This window comes from Phymastichus coffea, unplaced genomic scaffold, assembly GCF_024137745.1.
Source record: "Phymastichus coffea isolate CEN01 unplaced genomic scaffold, Cenicafe_Pcof_1.1 PCOF00005, whole genome shotgun sequence".
NCBI lineage: Eukaryota > Metazoa > Arthropoda > Insecta > Hymenoptera > Eulophidae > Phymastichus > Phymastichus coffea.
Window position 1 is genome coordinate 8,517,229 of NW_026706816.1, and position 26,243 is coordinate 8,543,471.

At 41.1% G+C, this 26,243-nt stretch overlaps 1 protein-coding gene across 1 annotated transcript in view; it reads left to right on the plus strand.

Moving 5' to 3' along the window:
* The window catches only part of LOC131667616 (protein unc-79 homolog), a gene marked incomplete at its 3' end in the record, with an annotated part of 3,688,809 nt that overhangs the window by 585,886 nt on the left and 3,076,680 nt on the right, over positions 1-26,243 (plus strand). Inside the window, exon 8 of the mRNA XM_058941149.1 lies at positions 15,867-16,081. Within this exon, the coding sequence (XP_058797132.1) occupies positions 15,867-16,081 (215 nt within the window). The remainder of the gene's footprint in view (positions 1-15,866; positions 16,082-26,243) is intronic.

Consider the following 26,243-nt stretch of genomic DNA (forward strand, 5'->3'; position numbering starts at 1 on the left):
CATTAACCCACGAGCTGGTTACACTCCACGCTCTATTCCCGACCTCCTAAACCCGAATTTCATTAACCATCTAGCTGATTACCCTGCCACGCTGTAACCCCGAAATCATACACCCGAATTTTATCAACCCTCGAGCTGGATAGCCTGCCTCGCTCTAATCCTAAACCCTTAAACTAAATAACCTTTACCCTCGAGCTGGTTACACTCCAACGCTCTAACCCCGACCTCCCACTTCTGAATTTAATCAACCCTCGAGATGGTTACCCTGCCACGCTGTAACCCCGAACTCCTACACCGGCATTTCATCAATCCTTGAGCTGGCTACCCTGTCACACTCTGATGCCGAACACCTGCACCCGAATTTTATCGACCCTCGAGCTGATTAGCCTATTACGCTCTAACCCCGAACTCCTATACAAGAATTTCATCAACACTCGAACTGCTTACCATGCCTCGCTGTAACCCTAAACTCTTGACCTGAATTTCCTTAACCCTCAAGCTGGTTACCCTCCACGCTCTAACCCCGACCTCCTGAACCCGAATTTCATCAACCATCGAGTTGGTTACCATGCCACGCTCTCGTACCCCGAACTACTACACCCGCATTTCATCAATCCTTGCCCTGGTTACCCTGTCACACTCTGACGCCGAACTCCTACACCCCAATTTTATCAACCCTCGAGTTGTTTACCCTGCCACGCTCTAACCCTAAACACTTAACCTTAATTTCCTGAACCCTCGAGATGGTTACACTTTCACGCTCTATCCCCGAAATCCCTATCCTGAATTTCATCAACCCTCGAGCTGGTTACCCTGCCGCGCCCTAACCCCGAACTCCTACACCGGCATTTCATCAATCATTGAGCTGGCTACCCTGCCACGCTGTATTCCCGAAATCCTACACCCGAATTTCATCAACCCTCGAGCTGGTTATCCTGCCACGCTCCAACCCCGAACTCCTACACTCGAATATCATCTATGCTCGAGCTGATTTCCCTGCCACGCTCTATCCCCGACCTCCTAAACCCGAATTTCATTAACCATCGAACTGATTACCCTGCCATGCTCTAAACCTAAACTCTTAACCTAAACTTCTTTAACCCACGAGCTGGTTACCATCCACGCTCTATCCCCGACCTCCTAAACCCGAATTTCATTAACCATCGAGCTGATTACCCTGCCACGTGTAACCCCGAAATCCTGCAATCGAATTTTATCAACCCTCGAGCTGGATAGCCTGCCTCGCTCTAATCCTAAGCCCTTAAACTAAATTTCCTTTACCCTCGAGCTGGTTACACTATCACGTTATAACCCCGACCTCCCACTCCTGAATTCAATCAACCCTCGAGATGGTTACCCTACCAGGCTTTAACCCTAAACTCTTAACCTCAATTTCTTTAACCATCCAGCTGGTTATCCTGCCACGCTGTAACCCCGAACTCCTAACCAAGAATTTCATCAACACTCGAACTGCTTACCCTACCACGCTGTTATCCTAAACTCTTCACCTGAATTTCCTTACCCCTCGAGTTGGATACCCTGCCACGCTCTAACCCTGATCTCCTACACCCGAATTTTATCAACACTCAAGCTGCTTAGCCTGCCACGCTGTAACCGCGAACTCCTAACCAAGAATTTCATCAACACTCGAACTGCTTATCCTGCCTCGCTGTAACCCTAAACTCTTCACCTCAATATCCTTACCCCTCGAGCTGGTTACACTGTCACGCTCCAACCCCGAACTCCTAGTCCCGAATTACATCAAACCTTGAGCTGGTTACCCTGCCACGCTCTATCCCCGACCTTCTAATCCCGAATTTCATTAACTATCGAGCTGATTACCCTGCCACGCTGTAAACCTAAACTCTTAACCTCAACTTCCTTAACCCTCGAGCTGGTTACCCTCCACGCTCTATCCCCGACCTCTTAAGGCCGAATTTCATTAACCATCGAGCTGGATAGCCTGCCTCGCTCTAATCCTAAAGCCTTAAACTAAATTTCCTTTACCCTCGAGCTGGTTACACTACCACGTTCTAACCCCGACTGCCCACTCCTGAATTTAATCAACCCTCGAGATGGTTACCCTGACACGATGTAACCCCGAACTCCTACACCGGCATTTCATCAATCCTTGAGCTGGCTACCCTGTCATACTCTAACGCCGAACGTCTGCACCCGAATTTTATCACACCCTCCAGCTGGATAGCCTTCTACGCTCTAACGCTAAAGCCTTAAACTATATTTCCTTTACCCTCGAGCTGATTACCCTCCACGCTCTATCCCCGACCTCCTAAACCCGAATTTCATTAACCCTCGAGCTGGTTATCCTGCCACGCTCCAACCCCGAACTCCTACACTCGAATATCATCTATGCTCGAGCTGATTTCCCTGCCACGCTCTATCCCCGACCTCCTAAACCCGAATTTCATTAACCATCGAACTGATTACCCTGCCATGCTCTAAACCTAAACTCTTAACCTAAACTTCTTTAACCCACGAGCTGGTTACCATCCACGCTCTATCCCCGACCTCCTAAACCCGAATTTCATTAACCATCGAGCTGATTACCCTGCCACGTGTAACCCCGAAATCCTGCAATCGAATTTTATCAACCCTCGAGCTGGATAGCCTGCCTCGCTCTAATCCTAAGCCCTTAAACTAAATTTCCTTTACCCTCGAGCTGGTTACACTATCACGTTATAACCCCGACCTCCCACTCCTGAATTCAATCAACCCTCGAGATGGTTACCCTACCAGGCTTTAACCCTAAACTCTTAACCTCAATTTCTTTAACCATCCAGCTGGTTATCCTGCCACGCTGTAACCCCGAACTCCTAACCAAGAATTTCATCAACACTCGAACTGCTTACCCTACCACGCTGTTATCCTAAACTCTTCACCTGAATTTCCTTACCCCTCGAGTTGGATACCCTGCCACGCTCTAACCCTGATCTCCTACACCCGAATTTTATCAACACTCAAGCTGCTTAGCCTGCCACGCTGTAACCGCGAACTCCTAACCAAGAATTTCATCAACACTCGAACTGCTTATCCTGCCTCGCTGTAACCCTAAACTCTTCACCTCAATATCCTTACCCCTCGAGCTGGTTACACTGTCACGCTCCAACCCCGAACTCCTAGTCCCGAATTACATCAAACCTTGAGCTGGTTACCCTGCCACGCTCTATCCCCGACCTTCTAATCCCGAATTTCATTAACTATCGAGCTGATTACCCTGCCACGCTGTAAACCTAAACTCTTAACCTCAACTTCCTTAACCCTCGAGCTGGTTACCCTCCACGCTCTATCCCCGACCTCTTAAGGCCGAATTTCATTAACCATCGAGCTGGATAGCCTGCCTCGCTCTAATCCTAAAGCCTTAAACTAAATTTCCTTTACCCTCGAGCTGGTTACACTACCACGTTCTAACCCCGACTGCCCACTCCTGAATTTAATCAACCCTCGAGATGGTTACCCTGACACGATGTAACCCCGAACTCCTACACCGGCATTTCATCAATCCTTGAGCTGGCTACCCTGTCATACTCTAACGCCGAACGTCTGCACCCGAATTTTATCACACCCTCCAGCTGGATAGCCTTCTACGCTCTAACGCTAAAGCCTTAAACTATATTTCCTTTACCCTCGAGCTGATTACCCTCCACGCTCTATCCCCGACCTCCTAAACCCGAATTTCATTAACCATCGAGCTGATTACCCTGCCACGTGTAACCCCGAAAACCTGCACTCGAATTTTATCAACCCTCGAGCTGGATAGCCTGCCTCGCTCTAACCCTAAACCCTTAAACTAAATTTCCTTTACCCTCGAGCTGGTTACACTATCACGTTATAACCCCGACCTCCTACTCCTGAATTCAATCAACCCTCGAGATGGTTACCCTACCACGCTGTAACCCTAAACTCATAACATCAATTTCTTTAACCATCCAGCTGGTTATCCTGCCACGCTGTAATCCTAAACTCTTCACCTGAATTTCCTTACCCCTCGAGCTGGTTACCCTGCCATTCTGTAACCCCGAAATACTACACCCGCATTTTATCAAACCTCTTCCTGGTGACCCTGCCACGCTCTAATCCTAAACCCTTAACCTTAATTTCCTTAATCTTCGAGCTTGTTACACTTTCATGCTCTAACCGCGAATTCCTACTTCTGAATTTCATCAACCATCGAGCTGTTTACCCTGCCACGCTCTAACCCCGAACTCCTAACCAAGAATTTCATCAACACTCGAACTGCTTACCCTGCCTCGCTGTAACCCTAAACTCTTCACCTCGATATCCTTACCCCTCGAGATGGTTACCCTACCACGCTGTAACCCTAAACTCATAACATCAATTTCTTTAACCATCCAGCTGGTTATCCTGCCACGCTGTAATCCTAAACTCTTCACCTGAATTTCCTTACCCCTCGAGCTGGTTACCCTGCCATTCTGTAACCCCGAAATACTACACCCGCATTTTATCAAACCTCTTCCTGGTGACCCTGCCACGCTCTAATCCTAAACCCTTAACCTTAATTTCCTTAATCTTCGAGCTTGTTACACTTTCATGCTCTAACCGCGAATTCCTACTTCTGAATTTCATCAACCATCGAGCTGTTTACCCTGCCACGCTCTAACCCCGAACTCCTAACCAAGAATTTCATCAACACTCGAACTGCTTACCCTGCCTCGCTGTAACCCTAAACTCTTCACCTCGATATCCTTACCCCTCGAGCTGGTTACCCTGTCACGCTCCAACCCCGAACTCCTAGTCCCGAATTACATCAAACCTCGAGCTGGTTACCCTGCCACGCTCTATCCCCGACCTCCTAATCCCGAATTTCATTAACTATCGAGCTGATTACCCTGCCACGCTGTAAACCTAAACTCTTAACCTCAACTTCCTTAACCCTCGAGCTGATTACCCTCCACGCTCTATCCCCGACCTCCTAAACCCGAATTTCATTAACCATCGAGCTGATTACCCTGCCACGTGTAACCCCGAAATCCTGCACTCGAATTTTATCAACCCTCGAGCTGGATAGCCTGCCTCGCTCTAACCCTAAACCCTTAAACTAAATTTCCTTTACCCTCGAGCTGGTTACACTATCACGTTATAACCCCGACCTCCTACTCCTGAAGTCAATCAACCCTCGAGATGGTTACCCTACCAGGCTTTAACCCTAAACTCTTAACCTCAATTTCTTTAACCATCCAGCTGGTTATCCTGCCACGCTGTAACCCCGAACTCCTAACCAAGAATTTCATCAACACTCGAACTGCTTACCCTACCACGCTGTTATCCTAAACTCTTCACCTGAATTTCCTTACCCCTCGAGTTGGTTACCCTGCCACGCTCTAACCCTGAACTCCTACACCCGAATTTTATCAACACTCAAGCTGCTTAGCCTACCACGCTGTAACCCCGAACTCCTAACCAAGAATTTTATCAACCCTCGAGCTGGATAGCCTGCCTCGCTCTAACCCTAAACCCTTAAACTAAATTTCCTTTACCCTCGAGCTGGTTACACTATCACGTTATAACCCCGACCTCCTACTCCTGAATTCAATCACACCTCGAGATGGTTACCCTACCACGCTGTAACCCTAAACTCATAACATCAATTTCTTTAACCATCCAGCTGGTTATCCTGCCACGCTGTAATCCTAAACTCTTCACCTGAATTTCCTTACCCCTCGAGCTGGTTACCCTGCCATTCTGTAACCCCGAAATACTACACCCGCATTTTATCAAACCTCTTCCTGGTGACCCTGCCACGCTCTAATCCTAAACCCTTAACCTTAATTTCCTTAATCTTCGAGCTTGTTACACTTTCATGCTCTAACCGCGAATTCCTACTTCTGAATTTCATCAACCATCGAGCTGTTTACCCTGCCACGCTCTAACCCCGAACTCCTAACCAAGAATTTCATCAACACTCGAACTGCTTACCCTGCCTCGCTGTAACCCTAAACTCTTCACCTCGATATCCTTACCCCTCGAGATGGTTACCCTACCACGCTGTAACCCTAAACTCATAACATCAATTTCTTTAACCATCCAGCTGGTTATCCTGCCACGCTGTAATCCTAAACTCTTCACCTGAATTTCCTTACCCCTCGAGCTGGTTACCCTGCCATTCTGTAACCCCGAAATACTACACCCGCATTTTATCAAACCTCTTCCTGGTGACCCTGCCACGCTCTAATCCTAAACCCTTAACCTTAATTTCCTTAATCTTCGAGCTTGTTACACTTTCATGCTCTAACCGCGAATTCCTACTTCTGAATTTCATCAACCATCGAGCTGTTTACCCTGCCACGCTCTAACCCCGAACTCCTAACCAAGAATTTCATCAACACTCGAACTGCTTACCCTGCCTCGCTGTAACCCTAAACTCTTCACCTCGATATCCTTACCCCTCGAGATGGTTACCCTACCACGCTGTAACCCTAAACTCATAACATCAATTTCTTTAACCATCCAGCTGGTTATCCTGCCACGCTGTAATCCTAAACTCTTCACCTGAATTTCCTTACCCCTCGAGCTGGTTACCCTGCCATTCTGTAACCCCGAAATACTACACCCGCATTTTATCAAACCTCTTCCTGGTGACCCTGCCACGCTCTAATCCTAAACCCTTAACCTTAATTTCCTTAATCTTCGAGCTTGTTACACTTTCATGCTCTAACCGCGAATTCCTACTTCTGAATTTCATCAACCATCGAGCTGTTTACCCTGCCACGCTCTAACCCCGAACTCCTAACCAAGAATTTCATCAACACTCGAACTGCTTACCCTGCCTCGCTGTAACCCTAAACTCTTCACCTCGATATCCTTACCCCTCGAGCTGGTTACCCTGTCACGCTCCAACCCCGAACTCCTAGTCCCGAATTACATCAAACCTCGAGCTGGTTACCCTGCCACGCTCTATCCCCGACCTCCTAATCCCGAATTTCATTAACTATCGAGCTGATTACCCTGCCACGCTGTAAACCTAAACTCTTAACCTCAACTTCCTTAACCCTCGAGCTGATTACCCTCCACGCTCTATCCCCGACCTCCTAAACCCGAATTTCATTAACCATCGAGCTGATTACCCTGCCACGTGTAACCCCGAAATCCTGCACTCGAATTTTATCAACCCTCGAGCTGGATAGCCTGCCTCGCTCTAACCCTAAACCCTTAAACTAAATTTCCTTTACCCTCGAGCTGGTTACACTATCACGTTATAACCCCGACCTCCTACTCCTGAAGTCAATCAACCCTCGAGATGGTTACCCTACCAGGCTTTAACCCTAAACTCTTAACCTCAATTTCTTTAACCATCCAGCTGGTTATCCTGCCACGCTGTAACCCCGAACTCCTAACCAAGAATTTCATCAACACTCGAACTGCTTACCCTACCACGCTGTTATCCTAAACTCTTCACCTGAATTTCCTTACCCCTCGAGTTGGTTACCCTGCCACGCTCTAACCCTGAACTCCTACACCCGAATTTTATCAACACTCAAGCTGCTTAGCCTACCACGCTGTAACCCCGAACTCCTAACCAAGAATTTTATCAACCCTCGAGCTGGATAGCCTGCCTCGCTCTAACCCTAAACCCTTAAACTAAATTTCCTTTACCCTCGAGCTGGTTACACTATCACGTTATAACCCCGACCTCCTACTCCTGAATTCAATCACACCTCGAGATGGTTACCCTACCACGCTGTAACCCTAAACTCATAACATCAATTTCTTTAACCATCCAGCTGGTTATCCTGCCACGCTGTAATCCTAAACTCTTCACCTGAATTTCCTTACCCCTCGAGCTGGTTACCCTGCCATTCTGTAACCCCGAAATACTACACCCGCATTTTATCAAACCTCTTCCTGGTGACCCTGCCACGCTCTAATCCTAAACCCTTAACCTTAATTTCCTTAATCTTCGAGCTTGTTACACTTTCATGCTCTAACCGCGAATTCCTACTTCTGAATTTCATCAACCATCGAGCTGTTTACCCTGCCACGCTCTAACCCCGAACTCCTAACCAAGAATTTCATCAACACTCGAACTGCTTACCCTGCCTCGCTGTAACCCTAAACTCTTCACCTCGATATCCTTACCCCTCGAGATGGTTACCCTACCACGCTGTAACCCTAAACTCATAACATCAATTTCTTTAACCATCCAGCTGGTTATCCTGCCACGCTGTAATCCTAAACTCTTCACCTGAATTTCCTTACCCCTCGAGCTGGTCACCCTGCCATTCTGTAACCCCGAAATACTACACCCGCATTTTATCAAACCTCTTCCTGGTGACCCTGCCACGCTCTAATCCTAAACCCTTAACCTTAATTTCCTTAATCTTCGAGCTTGTTACACTTTCATGCTCTAACAGCGAATTCCTACTTCTGAATTTCATCAACCATCGAGCTGTTTACCCTGCCACGCTCTAACCCCGAACTCCTAACCAAGAATTTCATCAACACTCGAACTGCTTACCCTGCCTCGCTGTAACCCTAAACTCTTCACCTCGATATCCTTACCCCTCGAGCTGGTTACCCTGTCACGCTCCAACCCCGAACTCCTAGTCCCGAATTACATCAAACCTCGAGCTGGTTACCCTGCCACGCTCTATCCCCGACCTCCTAATCCCGAATTTCATTAACTATCGAGCTGATTACCCTGCCACGCTGTAAACCTAAACTCTTAACCTCAACTTCCTTAACCCTCGAGCTGATTACCCTCCACGCTTTATCCCCGACCTCCTAAACCCGAATTTCATTAACCATCGAGCTGATTACCCTGCCACGTGTAACCCCGAAATCCTGCACTCGAATTTTATCAACCCTCGAGCTGGATAGCCTGCCTCGCTCTAACCCTAAACCCTTAAACTAAATTTCCTTTACCCTCGAGCTGGTTACACTATCACGTTATAACCCCGACCTCCTACTCCTGAAGTCAATCAACCCTCGAGATGGTTACCCTACCAGGCTTTAACCCTAAACTCTTAACCTCAATTTCTTTAACCATCCAGCTGGTTATCCTGCCACGCTGTAACCCCGAACTCCTAACCAAGAATTTCATCAACACTCGAACTGCTTACCCTACCACGCTGTTATCCTAAACTCTTCACCTGAATTTTCTTACCCCTCGAGTTGGTTACCCTGCCACGCTCTAACCCTGAACTCCTACACCCGAATTTTATCAACACTCAAGCTGCTTAGCCTACCACGCTGTAACCCCGAACTCCTAACCAAGAATTTCATCAACACTCGAACTGCTTGACCTGCCTCGCTGTCACCCTAAACTCTTCACCTCAATAACCTTACCCCTCGAGCTGGTTACACTGTCACGCTCCAACCCCGAACCCCTACTCCCGAATGACATCAACCCGCGATCTAGTGACCCTGCCACGCTCTATCCCCGACCTTCTAAACCCGAATTTCATTAACCATCGAGCTGATTACCCTACCACGCTGTAAACCTAAACTCTTAACCTCAACTTCCTTAAACCTCGAGCTGGTTACCCTCCACGCTCTAACCCTAAACCCTTAAACTAAATTTCCTTTACCCTCGAGCTGGTTACACTATCACGTTATAACCCCGACCTCCTACTCCTAAATTCAATCAACCCTCGAGATGGTTACCCTACCACGCTGTAACCCTAAACTCTTAACATCAATTTCTTTAACCATCCAGCTGGTTATCCTGCCACGCTGTAACCCCGAACTCCTAACCAAGAATTTCATCAACACTCGAACTGCTTACCCTGCCATGCTGTAATCCTAAACTCTTCACCTGTATTTCCTTACCCCTCGAGCTGGTTACCCTGCCATGCTGTAACCCCGAAATACTACACCCGCATTTTATCAAACCTCTTTCTGGTGACCCTGCCACGCTCTAATCCTAAACCCTTAACCTTAATTTCCTTAATCTTCGAGCTTGTTACACTTTCATGCTCTAACCGCGAATTCCTACTTCTGAATTTCATCAACCATCGAGCTGTTTACTCTGCCACGCTCTAACCCCGAAATACTACACCCTAATTTAAACAAACCTTGAAATAGTTAGCCTGCCACGTTGTAACCCTAAACTCTTAACCTCAATTTCCTTAACCATCCAGCTGGTTATCCTGCCACGCTCCAACCCCGAACTCCTACAACGGCATTTCATTCATCCTTGAGCTGGCTACCCTGTCACACTCTGACGCTGAACACCTGCACCCGAATTTTATCAACCCTCGAGCTGGTTAGCCTACCACGCTCGAACCCCGAACTCCTAACCAAGAATTTCATCAACACTCGAACTGCTTACCATGCCTCGCTGTAACCCTAAACTGTTGACCTCAGTTTCCTTATCCCTCGAGCTGGTTAGCCTGCCACGCTGTAACCCTAAACTCTTAACCTCAACTTCCTTAACCCTCGAGCTGGATACCCTCCACGCTCAATCCCCGAACTCCTACCCCCGAATTTTATCAAAACTCAAGCTGGTTACCTTGACACGCCCTAACCCCGATTACCTAAACCCGAATTTCATCAATGCTCGAGCTGGTTACCCTGCCACGCTCTATCCCCGAAATCCTACACCCGAATTTTATTAACCTTCGAGCTGGTGACCCTGCTACGCTCTAACCCTGACTTCCTACACCCGAATTTTATCAACCCTAGAATTGGTTACCCTGCCACGCTCTAACCCCGATCTCCTAAACACGAATTTCATGAATGCTCGAGCTGGTTACCCTGCCACGTTCTATCCCAGAAATACTACACCCTAATTTAAACAATTCGTGAAATGGTTACCCTGCCACGCTGTAACCCAAACTCTTAACGTCAATTTCCTTAACCCTCGAGCTGGTTTCACTGCCACGCTCTAACAACGAACGTCACACCCGAATTTCCTTAACCCTCGAGCTCATTACAATTTCACGCTCTATTCCCGAACTCCTACTCCTGAATTTAAGCAACCTTCGAGCTGGTTACCCTGCGATGCTCCAACCATGAACTCCTACACCCAAATTTATTCAACTCTCGAGCTGGTTACCTTGCCGCGCTCTAACTCTAAACCCTTAACCTTAATTTCCTTATTCCCTCGAGGTGGTTACACTGCCACGCTCTAACAACGAACGTCTACACCCGAATTTAATAAACCCTCGAAATGGTTAGCCTGCCACGATGTAACAACAAACTTTTAACCTCAATTTCCTTATCCCTCGAGCTGGTTACCCTGCCACGCACTATTCGCGAACTCCTACTCATGAATTTCCTTAACCCTTGAGCTGATTACACTTTCACGCTCTAATCCCTATCTCCTCAACCCGAATTTCATCTAACCTCCAGCTGGTTACCCTGACACGCTGTAACCCCGAACTCCTAACCAAGAATTTCATCATCTCACGAGCTGGTAACTTTGCCACCCTCTAACCCTGAACTCCTACACCCGAATTTATTCAATTCTCGAGCTGGTTACCCTGCGACGCTCTAACCACGAACTCCCACTCCTGAATTTAATTTACTTTCGAGCTGGTAACCCTGCCACGCTGTAACCTTAAACTCTTAACATCAATTTCCTTAACCATCGAACTGGTTACCCTGCCACGATCTAACACGGAACTCCTAACTATGAATTTTATCAACACTTGAACTGCTTACCCTGCCACGCTGTAACCCTAAACTCTTAACTTCAATTTTCTTAACCCTCGAGCTGGTTACCCTACACGCACTAAGCCCAGAATCCTACACCCCGATTTCATTATCTCTCGAGCTGGTTACCCTGACACGCTGTAACCCCGAAACCCTACACCCTTATTCAACCAACCCTCGAATTGGTTAGCCCGCCACACTGTAACCCAAAAATCTTAACCTAAATCTCCTTAACCCTCGAGATGGTTACACTGCCGCGCTATAACCTCGAACTCCTACTCCCAAATTTCATCAACCCTCGAGCTACTTAGCCTGTAAAGCCCTAACCCCCAACTCTTAACCTCAATTTTCTTAACCCTCGAACTGTTTACCCTCCACGCTCTAATCCAGAAATATTACACCCTAATTTGAACAACTCTTGAAATGGTTAGCCTGCCACGCTGTAACCCCAAACTCTTAACCTCAATTTCCTTAACCCTCGAGCTGGTTACCGTAACACGCCCGAACCCCGACCTCCTAAACCCTAATTTCATCAATGCTCGATCTGGTTACCCTGCCACGCTGTAACCCCACACTTTTAACCTCAATTTCCTTAATCCTCGAGCTGGTACACTGTCACACTCTGACCCTGAACTCCTAAACCCGAATTTCATCAACCTTCGAGCTGGTTATCCTGACACGCCCTAACCCCGATCTCCTACATCGCCATTTCATCAAGCCTTATTGCCGTTAAGTGGGTTACATCGTGGCAGGGTGTTAGCTCGAAGATTGATGAAAGTAGGGTGTAGGAGTTCGGGGTTAGAGCGTGCCAAGATAACCAACATGAGAATTGATGAAACTAGGGTGTAGGAGTTCGGTATTCGAGCCCGTGAGGGTAACCAGCTCGATAGTTAAGAAAATTGCGTGAAAGAGTTTGGGTTAGAGCGTGGTAGGGTATCCAACTCGAGTATTGACGAAATTCGGGTTTAGGACTTCGGGGTTAGGGCGTGGCCGCTTAACCATCTCGAGGGTTGATTAAAGTCGGTTGTTCGCGTTCGGGATAAGAGCATGGCACGGTTAACAGCTCGAGGATTGACGAAAGTCGGGTGTAGGAGTTACCGGTTACAGCGTGGCACGGTAACCAGCTCGAGGATTGATGAAAGTCGGGTTTAGGCGTTCGGGGTTAGAGCGTGGGAGGGTAAACAGCGCGATGGTAAAGAAAATTCGGGTTAAGAGTTTGGGGTTTTACCGTGGTAGGGTAACCAGCATGAGTGTTAAGGAAATAGCGGTTAAGAGTTTTGGTTAGAGCGTTTGAGGCTAACCAGCTCAATCGTTAAGGAAAATGCGTGCCAACGTAACCAGTTCGAGGGTTGATTAAGACGGGTGTTGGAGTTCGAAGATAGAACGTGGAAGGGTAACCAGATTGAGGGTTAAGGAAATAGCGGATAAAATTTTGGGTTACAGCGTAGTAGGGAAACTATCATGAGGGTTGAGGAAATTTTTGTTAGGAATTCGGGGTTACATCTTGGCAGTACCACCAGCTACAGGGTTGATGAAATTCTGGGGTAGGAGTTTGGTGTTACAGCGTCGCAAGGTAACCAGCTTGAGGGTTGAATCAATTCGATTCCAGAAGTTCGAAGATAGAGCGTGTTAGGGTAACCAGAGTGTTAAGGAAATAGCGTTTAAGAGTTTGGGTTAGCAGAATAATCCTATAAGGGTTCAATCTGCTTAAATAAATAAAAAAAAAAGAGTTTGGATTAGAACGTTGCAGTGTAACCAGCTCGAGGATTGATGATAGCCGAGTGTAGAAATTCGGGGTTACAGCGTGGCAGCGTATTCCCCTTTAGGGTTAAATAAATGGCGGTTAGGTGTTTGGGTTACAGCGTAGCAGGGTAACCAGTTCGAATGTTAAGGAAATTGAGTTTATAATTTCGGGGTTAGATCTTGCCAGGTTAACCAGCTCGAGGTTTGAAGAAATTCGGATGTAGGATTCGGGTTTAGAGCGTGCCAGCGTAACCAGCTCGAGGGTTGATGAAATTGTGGTGTAGAAGTTACGGGTTACAGCGTGGCGCGGTAACCAACTAGAGGGTTGATGAAATTCGGGTGTAGGAGTTTGGGATTACAGCGTGGGACGGTTAACAACTCGAGGTTTAAGGAAATTGGATTCGTGGTGGCAGGGGATCAGGGTAACTTATAAATGCTTTGTTTACTCTCCAATGAAGGGGTAGCAGCCCCTGGTGACGAATACTGTATACTTTTGTGTTAGACTTTAAACGGAATTTCATAAACTTCATTTCTTCTGAAAAAATTTTGCAAGAAAATATTTGAAAACATAGCTATTCTTTCAGGCGACTAGGGGGTTCCAACCCCCGTAGACGAAATCGATATATGTAGCTAATATTTTTTTAAATTTTTTTAACGTTTGTTTCGTCGAAAACTGTGCATAAAATACGAAAATTTCGCTATAAAATGGTGTTTATGGGTAACTTTCGGGGATAGCTTTCACGCTCTAATCTGTTTGTTTGGCAGAACAAAAGTATATATGTTTATGGCTTTTTTGATCGTCATAGAACATGAAATATCCAGCATAATCTTCGATTAACAACTGTTTATATTGTATTTATAACATTAAGGGGTAGTTCACTCTAGAAATAATAGATAATGGGAAAACCCCGATGCACGTCAATTTTATTTTATCATATTCTAGTAGAATATCATTTTTTACATTTTTGTAACATTTTTTTGTTAAACTTTTTCCGCCGTTAAAAAAAATTACGGGTATTTATTTTTTTACGAACTATAACATATCTTAATTGCAGAAATTCGGAGGCGGACGGTTGGGGTGGTTCCCTAAGTGAGTCTGGATCGAAAAATTCAAGTTTTAATAGGTTACCGGAAAATCGAATTTTTTGGAAAACATCCCAATTTCCATGACTTCTGAATCATATATTCGAATTCAGCGGGAAATTTGACATACGAGTAGAATTACATAATTTTTGTGAAGTTTGTCCTTGATACATACGGGAAGGTACCTAGCTTCCGGAGTACAGAGAGAAATCGTTCTGGTTAGCTACAATGAACTACTTTGATGGGTTGAATTGCTCTTATATATCTACTATAGTTGATACCTTTGTTATTTTTATATTTTGGCTTTTTATCTGATTTTACTGTTGACATTATCAGTCTTTTCGTTTACCGGGCTAGAATCTGTATCCGTGTTGCTGACAGAAGAGGTCGTAGATTGTAGCCCTCTTTTCGGTGGAGAATGTAGAAGAATCTTTGCTAAGTCTGCTTCGTCAAGTGTCGACAGAGAGGAGAATTTTTTGTTATTGTAGTTGTTTGCTCTGCTGGGCAAATAGCTTGAGGTGTAGCTTGCCAATTTTGTTCCACGTTCTTACAGTGTCAAGCAAGGTTCCTCTTGTTTGCATGTAAAAAAGGTAAGTTTCTCGGTGGAAAAGTAGATTCAATAGTTGGTATCTTTAAAGAAGATTTGTAAAGAGTCCAACGTCTTCAGGATTTATATACATTAGCCTTCGGAATCTTAGAATGTGTGAATAGTATGAATAGCCTGGCTCATTTATACCAGCTCTAATGTTGTTGGTGCTAGAGACTGATGTGATTATTTTGACTATTTCTTGTAATATAAATGAGTGGGAAATAATTAGATGTACGTTTGATATATTTATGTGCTTTGTTTTGGCTTATTTTCTAAGGTATATTTTGCAGTATTAACTTTGAGGTTGTTGTTACTTAGATAGTCAGTTAATTTCTTGCTCCTTACATACATATAAATGCGACCGTGTGAAATATGCGAGACGAACATTATTTTTTTTATTAATTATTTTACCGAGAGAGACAGTATTTTCTAGGAGTGTGACGTTCCACTGAATCTATAATTATTGCTTTTTCTTTGGCGGGGATTATTTCTTGTTGCACTTTGCAAAGGTGACTGTGTATCAGTGTGGAGGGTTATTTCTTAAGGCGTTGGAGGCTGTGTTGCCTGTATAGTCAGATATATCGCTAAAATAAGTTTGGTGCTAGTTGAGCATGACAGAAACATACGGCACTCTTATACCGTCACACCTATAACTCCGTAAACATGTCTTGCCACGACGAAAGTTTATACGTGACTCCAAAGCCTTAATGATGATTTAGTAATTTTCCACATGTTGTTTACATGATAATCATATGAACTAAAAATTGGAATTTTATTATTATTTTCCACTAAAATATATATTTTTTCTTAATTTTAGAATTGCCGAGCGCTTGAAAAATCTGCAGTTAGCGTATGTTTTTCAATAGAATGTGCTAGCTATAATAGTAATCATCCAATACGTTACTGCCAGCAATGCCATAATATTAGACATAATAATCGTCGAGGGAATGACCACATATTTCATTTGGCATTACATCATATTTCATGCATGGATTCTCAGATGAAAACTTATTTTGTACAAGCGATAATCAGGTATGAATAATTTTATATGTATGTGTGCGTATGTATAAATATATATATACACGGTGACCCATTTTAATCGACGCAGCTGGATTACTCGGAACCTAAGCTAGATAGGGCAAAATGGTTCTGACAAAAGTTGTAGAGAACAAAGGGGGCAATACACTAAGGCAAGCGCTTTTGACCTTGAACTTGACCTTCAAGGTTATTTCAAGGTCAAAGTGTTTTTTTTTATATGGGAATCCCTATTTTTGACATCGGATTCGGAAAGAGCGGGAATTTTACGTCTAAAATGGTATTTAGGAAATTTTTTTCATGACCTTGAGAAGGGAATTTCAAGCTCAAATGCTACAAAATCCTATGATTGCTATTTGCTAGTCTTTTCTCATGAATAATATTACAACGAGCTTGAAAATGTTGACCTGTTGACCTTGAAAAGGTTTTCCTTTCTTTTAGCGTTACCTAGAAACAACGATGTAGACGTAGTAAGGTTTGTTTCCTTTGGAGTGCTTGTTTCACGTGAATCCCTTTGCAAGTGTTCGAAATGACGATCATTTGCTTCAAGACACATTGTCAAACGCCTTTGAAAATGACGAATGGTGTTCAACAAAGTTTGCCTTGGAATAGCAGCGCATGCTCGGCGAATCCCATCCTGCATATCTGCTCATGCAGTGGGTTGTTGCTCAAAAACAGCATTTTTTAAGTATGATTTTTTTGCAGTCGTGTCTATAATTAATAACGTGTGAATAATTACATTATCACAATTAGTATTTCTGTAATTTGAGCGCTACTCATTCACATTTTTCACATAAAACAAAAAATAAAAAGAAATTTTAGTTTTATTTACAATCAAAATAAGAAATAATGCTTAATTGAATGGAATACCTTGAATTTTTTGACGATTATGTTCATTTAAAATAAAAAAATGTGATTAACGAATTATTTTTGGCAATACAGTTAGCTAGATAAAGTTACCGTAATTTTCCAACATTTTTCCTTTTTTATTTACATTTCATAGTAATTAATAGCTGGTGCTGAAATGGCTGACAATCTACCCAACGAGATCGTTGATATGATTTTGGTTTTAGGAGCCAGCCAAAATAATTATCGTGCTGCGCTATCCTTTATGCTGAATACTATCTTGGCAGACGACACCCTGATGATAGAACTATCAGACGTTTAACACAAAGAGCTCGTGGTGGACACATGGTTTGTCAACGTAGGCGTCATGAGTATGATGAAAATGATAATCGAGTTGTAGCTATCCTTGCAGTAATTCACTTTGATCCACACATTAGCGATCGTCGAGTGGAAAGGGAAATTGGTATTTCAAGAAGTACTTTTTTAATAATTATGACAAGGCTTCGATATCACGCCTATCATATCACTTTGGTTCAAGAGATACAGTTTGAGCATTTTCAACAGTGGACTGTATTTTGCCAATGGGCTTTACAAATGATACAAAATGATCCAGACTTTTTAAACTTTGTTTGGTTTTCTGATGAGGCCAAATTTCAAAGTGACGGGGAACTAAATAGGCATAAGTACCATTACTGGTCTGATGTAAATCCTTATTGGTACCGAACTGTAAACCATCAAAGACGTTGAAGTGTTATAGTGTGGTGCGGGATTGTCAATGGACACTTGATTGGTCCTTATTTTTTTGAAGGAAATGTAAATCAACATAGTTACTTGCGGCTAATAAGAGATGAACTGCCTGGATTGATGGAAGATGTTGACTTAGCAATGCAACGAAGAATGTGGTTCCAGCAGGATGGCGCAACACCACATTTTGCTCGAATCGTAAAGGCTTTTTTCAATGAGCACTATGGTGTCAGATGGATTGGGCGAGGAGGTCCGATTAACTGGCCTGCTTGCTCACCCGATCTTACATCACCAGATTTTTATTTATGGGGTACTTAAAAATGCTGTTTTTGAGCAACAAATCACTACAAGAGCAAATATGCAGGACAGCATTCGTCGAGCATGCGCTGCTATTCCGAGGCAAACTTTGTTGAACACCGTTCGCCATTTTCAAAGGCATTTGACAATGTGTCTTGAAGCAAATGGTCGTCATTTCCAACACTTAATTCGAGGTTAGTGAGAGGCAAGGGGACTCACGTGAAACAAGCACCCCAAAGGAAACAAACCGTACTACGTCCACGGTGTTGTTTCTGGGTAACGCTAGTAGTAAGAAAAATCTTTTCAAGGTCAACATTTTCATGCTTATTGTAATATTGAGGTTGCTATTCATGAGAAAAGGCTAGCAAATAGCAATCATAGGATTTTGTAGCATTTGAGCTTGAAATTTCCTTCTCAAGGTCATGAAAAAAATTTATCTATCTGGCTTAGGTTCCGAGTAATCTGGCTGCGGGGATCAAAATGGGTCACTGTGTATATATATAACAGATGTCAATAAAAAAATAATATTATATTGGAAGTGAATACATGGTAAACATTTAGAAAAATCACTACTTCATTACTTTGTTTATTTTCATTACTTTTGTACTTTGTATATACAACAGATTATATTGTTCTTGTGTTTTTCCAAAATTTCATACCAATAGATTATATAACAATATTATTGTTAACAATATTTTATTTATTCACTAGAAAAAAATAATTTCCTCATGAAATTTCCACGAAAAAGGTGTAGAATTTCATGTACAGCATGTGTATGATCACTTGTAGAAAAATCTTTAGAGGATAAAAAGCTAAGAATAATATAGAGAAGCTTATATATAACAGTTCAAGAATACGGGTACATTAATAAATACAAAATTATATGGAGAAACTAATAAGCAAATCTCTAAGATCATCTGTAAACTATCTAATAATCTACCTGGTTTCTTGCAGATTTATCTGTAAGTTTATAATTCTATGTGTTGTGACGGGATGGATTAACTAGTACAATAGGGATTTATTTTAGAACAAACTCCCACGATGCAGAGCTAACCGCCGCTCCTTTAAACACGTATGATTATACGTGTATTCGCCTTTACGTTTGATACTATCGTTTCAGTGTCTTCTTTCCAACCGAGTGGAACTCACCTTAAGTCACTTGACTTGTGACACTCGATATATCTTAAGTGTGACTGACTTTATGCCTAATCCGCTTAATCCTCTAGATGAAATCGGATTAAAACCTAAGCCTTTTTAAATCGGTTAAGCTAATAGTAAACGAAATGACATAAACGGCGAATTAAATTAACTGAATTTAATCAATAAAAATTACAGTCTTTTATGGGCCGAAAGACTAACGCATGCAAATAGGATTTACAATTAATTATTGATATTCGTTGAGAGAGAGAGAGAGAGAGACAGACAGAGAGAGAGAGAGAGAATTCGAAAATTGCCGCGAAAACTAACGTTCGGCGGGAATACAAAAAATAACGATCGCGATAAACAAATTACTCTCGCTAGTATTTTGTCGCGTAAAAAAATGGAGGTGCAACTACCCTGCGGTGCAATTACGGTGATCAGCCGTAATTGTTGAAGCAAATTGAAGGTGCTCCTTAGATCAGCTGCGCTGCCTCGCTCGCTTTCAAATTTGCTGCTGCTGTGATGCTGCTACTATGGTTGCTTCCTCGCTCACTCACGTGCGTATCAAAAATCCCAATAAACTGTTTTATAAAAACAGCAAAACACAGTGAAAACTAATTGGCGGTATTACATTAAGTAACAGCTGAGGCTTAACTGAAAACTTTTAAACTCTCGCTCTCTCGATTAATGGATCGATTAATCGAATCGACTACCGTTGCAGTGTATATAAATCTACTTATATCCTTGCAGATGTATCTATAAGTTTCTATATGTAATGCTCTGTAGATAATCATCCAGATCTATGTGTTTTGGTACACTGGACTAGAGGTAATTTTATAAAAATTGCTACAAAATAAGCAATAAATATTACGTACGAATATCTGCAGAATTATGTGCTAACATTTTTTAATAGAAGCATACAAATCACACAACGAAGTTAAAAAAAGCTGTAGAAATTTATTCAGACATATTATGAGATATTTGTATATTAGTTGATAGATAATTGTCGATAATCTGTTCTGGCACCATTTTATTTTTATAGAAAACCATTCGGATAATTTTATTTGCCAATAACATATAAAGCTGCAGAACGTTGACTATGAAATTCCGTAGATTAAATATATTGAAAGACCGGTACCGGTGTAGAGAAACATAGAAAATCTTATAGATCATTGAGTAGTAATTTGTATAATAATTTGGGCAGAAAGAAGACTTAATTTCCTACATACCTCTGTATTATAATTATTTGCAGGAAAAATTATACGATGGTTAAGCGAAATAGTGGCGAAAACTCTCCAAAAAAATATGCAGATATCACTGCAAATATTCAGTAAAGAATCATGTAGATTTCAATCCCATCCATATTGTAATAGAACTCTGCATAGTTTTCTATCAAAATTGGTACATGATTCTTTGCAGTCAGTCATGCAGATTTACGTATATATTGCTCTGTATGATTATCTGTCTGTTTTTGTACATGATTTTTCACAAGACTCTTCTATAAGGGAAGAAAGACTTGTTTGAGCCTTGAAAGCCTTGAATATCTAATACGTATACCATTTGAAAAGATGAAAAAGTTAATGTCAACTCTATGAGATACCAAAGCCGTTATAAGAGTACATGCATGTGTTTGTTCTATATAAAGTCCGTACCGCACCACCATTTGAAAGTAGACGGCGTCATAGTCACCATAGTCCCCCTTCCCCCGAGTTATGTAGTATGATTATAGGTAGTTTGTATTAAATTCTAACAATGTATATATTTTATTTCTTTTTATTGAAAAGCATTATGTACATTAATTACATAATATCTTGTTAATTTTAAACTAAGTTTTTGACATCACCACTGATGGGATTATATTGTACAATGCGATCGTGTGAAATTAAGCAGTAGGCCGCAGTATCACCAGGAAAATCGGTCCCAGTTCCAAATTCTAGGCGAACAACGACTGGTACGCTTTTTAATGTTTCATTTTGTTTGGAGCAGTCTATAACTATTAGCGGTACTTTATTAATGAAATCTTTTTTGTTAAGTAACGGCTGGTTTTCTTACCATAGTAGGCGTTTTGAAAATTATTATTAAGCAGAGATAAATCTTGATGTTGAATTGCTATATGGATTTCATCGCTATTATTGAAATATGATAATGAATAAGGCTGATGCGCAATAATTTCATAATGAGCTATAGACTCATCAAAAGCGACATTTGAATGAATGTTTAGAATTCCGTCCATTTTGTTGTTGTAGACTAATATGCACGATATTTTCTTCCACGATTTTCGATGACTTTTAGTCTCAAACTTTTCAAAAAGTGAATGTTCTGACGTGTGAGCAGTGTGGTAGTTTGTTGTTAACTGGTCACTGATTGACATTTTTGGCTTTTAATATCGCCTCGACCGGTCTTTATATTGTAAGTGATACCCATTACTATATGTACTCGCACCGTGATAACTTCTCCTCGAAAGTTAACTAGGTTTCCGTATTGATCAACTATATGAATTTGAAAATGATCAATGTTCCTCACAGCAACTGGAAGGTACATGACATCAGAGGGTACTTCAATAATCTTACATCCAGGTGGCACTGCTGAGAAAAATTCGTGTATAGTATGTACTTTGGCATCGTTTATGTAAGGGTCTATAGAAATATTACACTCTACACGTAAAGTGTTTACTTTGAGAATAGTCACGGGTAAGTCAGAACTATGCGTTTCATTTTCAACAAGCGTGCGTCTAGTGAAACTTTAAATTGATCTAATAGAATCATCTGGTTCAAAATGTATTTTTTGACTGCACTGAATGACGCTACATAAAGTGTTATTATTTGGTTTTAGGTTCAACAATATATCTTTGGGGGCTAATGCTTCTTTGAGAAAGCGTTCAATATATTCTATTTCGTAGCTACCAGACGGAAAAGTGATAGCTTCGTGACTTTCAATGTAAAATTTATTATAACCAACGTCAATATTTGGTATTAAATTAATGTTTATAGCTCAACTAGACCAAGAACGTATTTTTTGTTTGGTGTCAGTTCGATCGGTGGAAAATATGTTAATGTGATCCGAGTACGGATGATATTCCCGAGAGATTCAATGTCAGGGTATTCTTCATGGTTCATCAAATGATATTCATTCTTTAAATGAGTATTTTTTACATTAATCAGCTCTTCTATAGTTTGTTCAAACGAAATTTTGGACAAAGATGGCCGCAATTGTACGTATTAAAATCTTGATATCTAATATAATTATACATGATTCTATTAACTTCGAGATAAAGCAATAAATCTATAGGCGGTTGAAGATAACTAAAACTATCAAAATACATAACCTTATCACATTTCTTTTTATATGCTACTCAATGAGTACTTCGTCTACTTACATAATCTACAATAGCTGTCTCTTGGTATCGCGGCCCATCGGCTGGTAGAGCATTACGCATGGAAACATCTCGAAAATTTGCACTGTTTAGTATTTTAGCATATTTTTTTATATCGTGATCTGCCAGTGCTCGATAACGTAAAGTTACTTTGAGTTTTTTTTAAACCTTTTCCACTTGAATATGGTTTCACATGAAAACCATAATCTTTACGATGCGGTTTCAAATAAAGTCCGTTAATAATAGCAATATCTTCCATAGTTTTATTGTGTCTATGAGCTTCTTTCAATTAACTTGTTATTTCACCAGATAAAGTTCATTCAAATTTCATAATGATTTTTGACGAAATAGCCACTGAAAAGCAGAACGTGAGAGTATTCTTCTGTATGGAAAGACATAAAAAAGTAAATAGATTCTATCTCTGTCAATCATACGCTCGCATACCGAAGCATCTTATTCAAGATAATGTGAATTTTCTAGTTTTGTTTCTACAAGATGACGTGAATATTAAACATATTTACAATGATCATGTTAACTCAGATATGATTTTTGAGAAGTTTAAAGCAATTTATTCATAATGTTAGGGAGACCATAATCATGGATTTTTAGTTATCGATAGAGATAGACCAATCAATCATTAACGGTATAGAAAGGGCTTTGATTCTTTTGCTATAAATATAGTGGAGTGAGCGAATGAAGATTATTTAACTTTAGAAATTACAAGCTTCAACATGTCCGATGTAAAAGAGAAAATAAGATGCTCGAGCAATTTCTGAGGCTCGTAATGCCGTCATACGTAAGTACCAACTAATAGAACGTGACAAAGTTGACTTAGCAAATACATCGAATGAAACTTTTAAATCTATGATTGATACATTGAAGAAATTTGTAGAGATAGCTACAAATAAAACTAACGCTACTAGAGAATCAGGCAACAAACAAGGAGAAGAAAATTATGTTTCATAAAGTTCTGAAGTCAAAAATACCAGCTGACATTTCTTATAAATCAGGATATTTCAATAGTACTGTGATTGAATTAAATTCCAGATTGCAACCGCTTGATACTACATCTTAAACAGCTATTTCTATTGATACGATAAAGACCAATTTAATAAGACTACTAAATCATTACTTGATATAACTGCAATAAATTTAGACAAAATTAGTTCAAAATTAACTAAAAACAACAAATACAACTGTTGGATGATTCGATTGTAGGAAACTGTATTCGACTATTGCATGAGCCTCAACAGGGAAGTAATTTAGATTAGACATTTGGTATTTGCTTGCAAGAAAATACATATATCATAGGAAATTCTCCAATTTCCTTCGAAAACGATAACGTGACTATGAAGGATAAAGCATACAGCAAAACGCCTGGTTTAAAGGAACTTCTCTTTCGTAAATAACTTGATTCTAAATTAATCAGTTCATCGGATATTGAAAATTATATAAAAATTCTTAAAATCACTAACGCTCACCGTAACAGATATGAAACAAATGGAGAATATCGCAATAAGCATATAAATAAATTCAAAAAGTATATTGGTCCAAATTTATTTTTGAGCAATAGCGCTAAGAAGCGAAAATCGACTATTGATGGAAGAGGTCTTTTTCCTAACTATAAAATAGCTAGAAAAGGAACATTAGTTGGCAAAAAATTCTTTAACCCAATTTTAGAGCCAACCCGTTAACGGGCTCTAAAATTGGATTAAAGAATTTTTTGCTGAACAAAATGGAGAGTGCTAATAATAACGGAACATTATTTGATTATACGAGGTGTGTTCAAAAAATAACGAGAATTTTCGTTTTAAGAAAAAAATATTTATTTATTCATCTACATTAATGTTGTCGCCTTCAAAGTAGTCCCCTTCGGATACAATACACTTATGCCAACGCTTTTTCCAATCCTCGAAACACTTTTGAAACTCGATCTTTGTAATAGCTTTTAGCTCTTTCAGCGATTCGCTTTTAATGTCATCTATGCTTGTAAAACGACGGCCTTTTAATGTTCTCTTTATTTTTGGAAATAGAAAAAAGTCACATGGAGCCATATCTGGCGAATGTGGAGGCTGAGGCATCGTTACAGTTTCGTTTTTGGCCAAAAATTCACGAACAAGCAATGAAGTGTGAGCAGGCGCATTATCGTGGTGCAAAAGCCATGAATTGTTTTGCCACAAATCCGGGCGTTTTTTTCGGATTGCTTCACGCAAACGACGTTGAACTTGTAGGTAGTACTGCTTATTGATTGTTTGACCTTGTGGAAAGAGTTCATAATGCACTATGCCATTAAAATCGAAGAACACAGTGAGCATAACCTTCATATTCGACCGCACTTGTCGAGCCTTTTTCGGTCTTGGCGATCCAGAATGCCTCCACTGGGACGATTGAGCCTTAGTTTCGACATCATATCCGTAAACCCATGTTTCGTCACCTGTTATAACACGTTTTAGTAGTTCTGCATCGTTATTGACTTCATTTAGCGACTCCTGAGCAACTTCCATTCGCCGCTGTTTTTGTTCGAAATTCAACAATTTTGGAACGAATTTTGCTGCCACACGTTTCATACCCAAAACATTCGAAAAAATTTGATGGCATGAGCCAACTGATATGCCAACATCATCAGCGACTTCTCTGATTGTGATTCGGTGATCGTTCATAACCATTTCTTTCACTTTTTTCACGTTTTCATCGGTTGTTGATGTGCTTGGGCGTCCGGGTTGTTCGTCATCTTCAACGTTTTCGTGGCCATCTTGCAAACGCTTATACCACTCATAAATCCTTGCTTTACTCATAGCAGACTCACTATATGCCTTTGTTAACATTTGACAAACTTTACTACACTTTATTTCATTTTTTACGCAAAATTTAATACAAATTCTTTGATCCATTTTTTTTCACAAACGAAAATCGCCGAGCTCGAAAAACACGTCTAACGTTTGCGGCTGCCACTTAAAAAGTAAGCAATGAATATTGCTGAAAATTTTATCGTACTTCAGGGGCATGTGTACCAACATAATAAAAAAAAATTTTATACAAGCGGACTCTCCAAACCCGCGAAATTTAAAAATTCTCGTTACTTTTTGAACACACCTCGTATATATTGGGATGATCCAAACGAGCTCGTTGATCGATTCAGATTGCTTATTGCCGAATAAACCGCCGGTAATTCTAGTCATGTTAATGAAATTTATTCAATTATTGAAGAATTACGTGAAGTTGGCTATATATATTGAGAGAATCCTAAATATTGCTCAGTAATTAACCCATTAACGTCCAAAATGTCAAAATTTCTTGCACGTTTTCAAAGTGATTTTTTCCTATGTAATTGGCATTGAAAAAATTCTTGAACCACATATTCTGATGTAAAATTGCATGCTCTTTCAGAATCCGTTGCCAGAATCATGATAAAACTCACAGGAAAAGAGATATGCTCGATTGAAACATAAAAACACCTAAATTTTCGAAAAAAAAAATTTTTAGGATTTTTTTTCGAAGTGTTACGGTGAAGATATCACCTTGGGACCGTGATCAAAGGTGATCATGGGATTTGAAGTTTAACAGGGAATTTTTTTGTTTACCTTGAACCATCGCTTCTTTACAAAATGGCGGAAAAAACGAATTTTTTTTTTTCAATCTTCATCAACTTTTTTCTCAAAATCTATGGACTTTAGAAAAAAATTCATAAGAACAAAAATGTCTTAGAATCACTCGAGAAACATCCTAAAATTTTTTCAGAATTTTTGGAGACATTTTTGA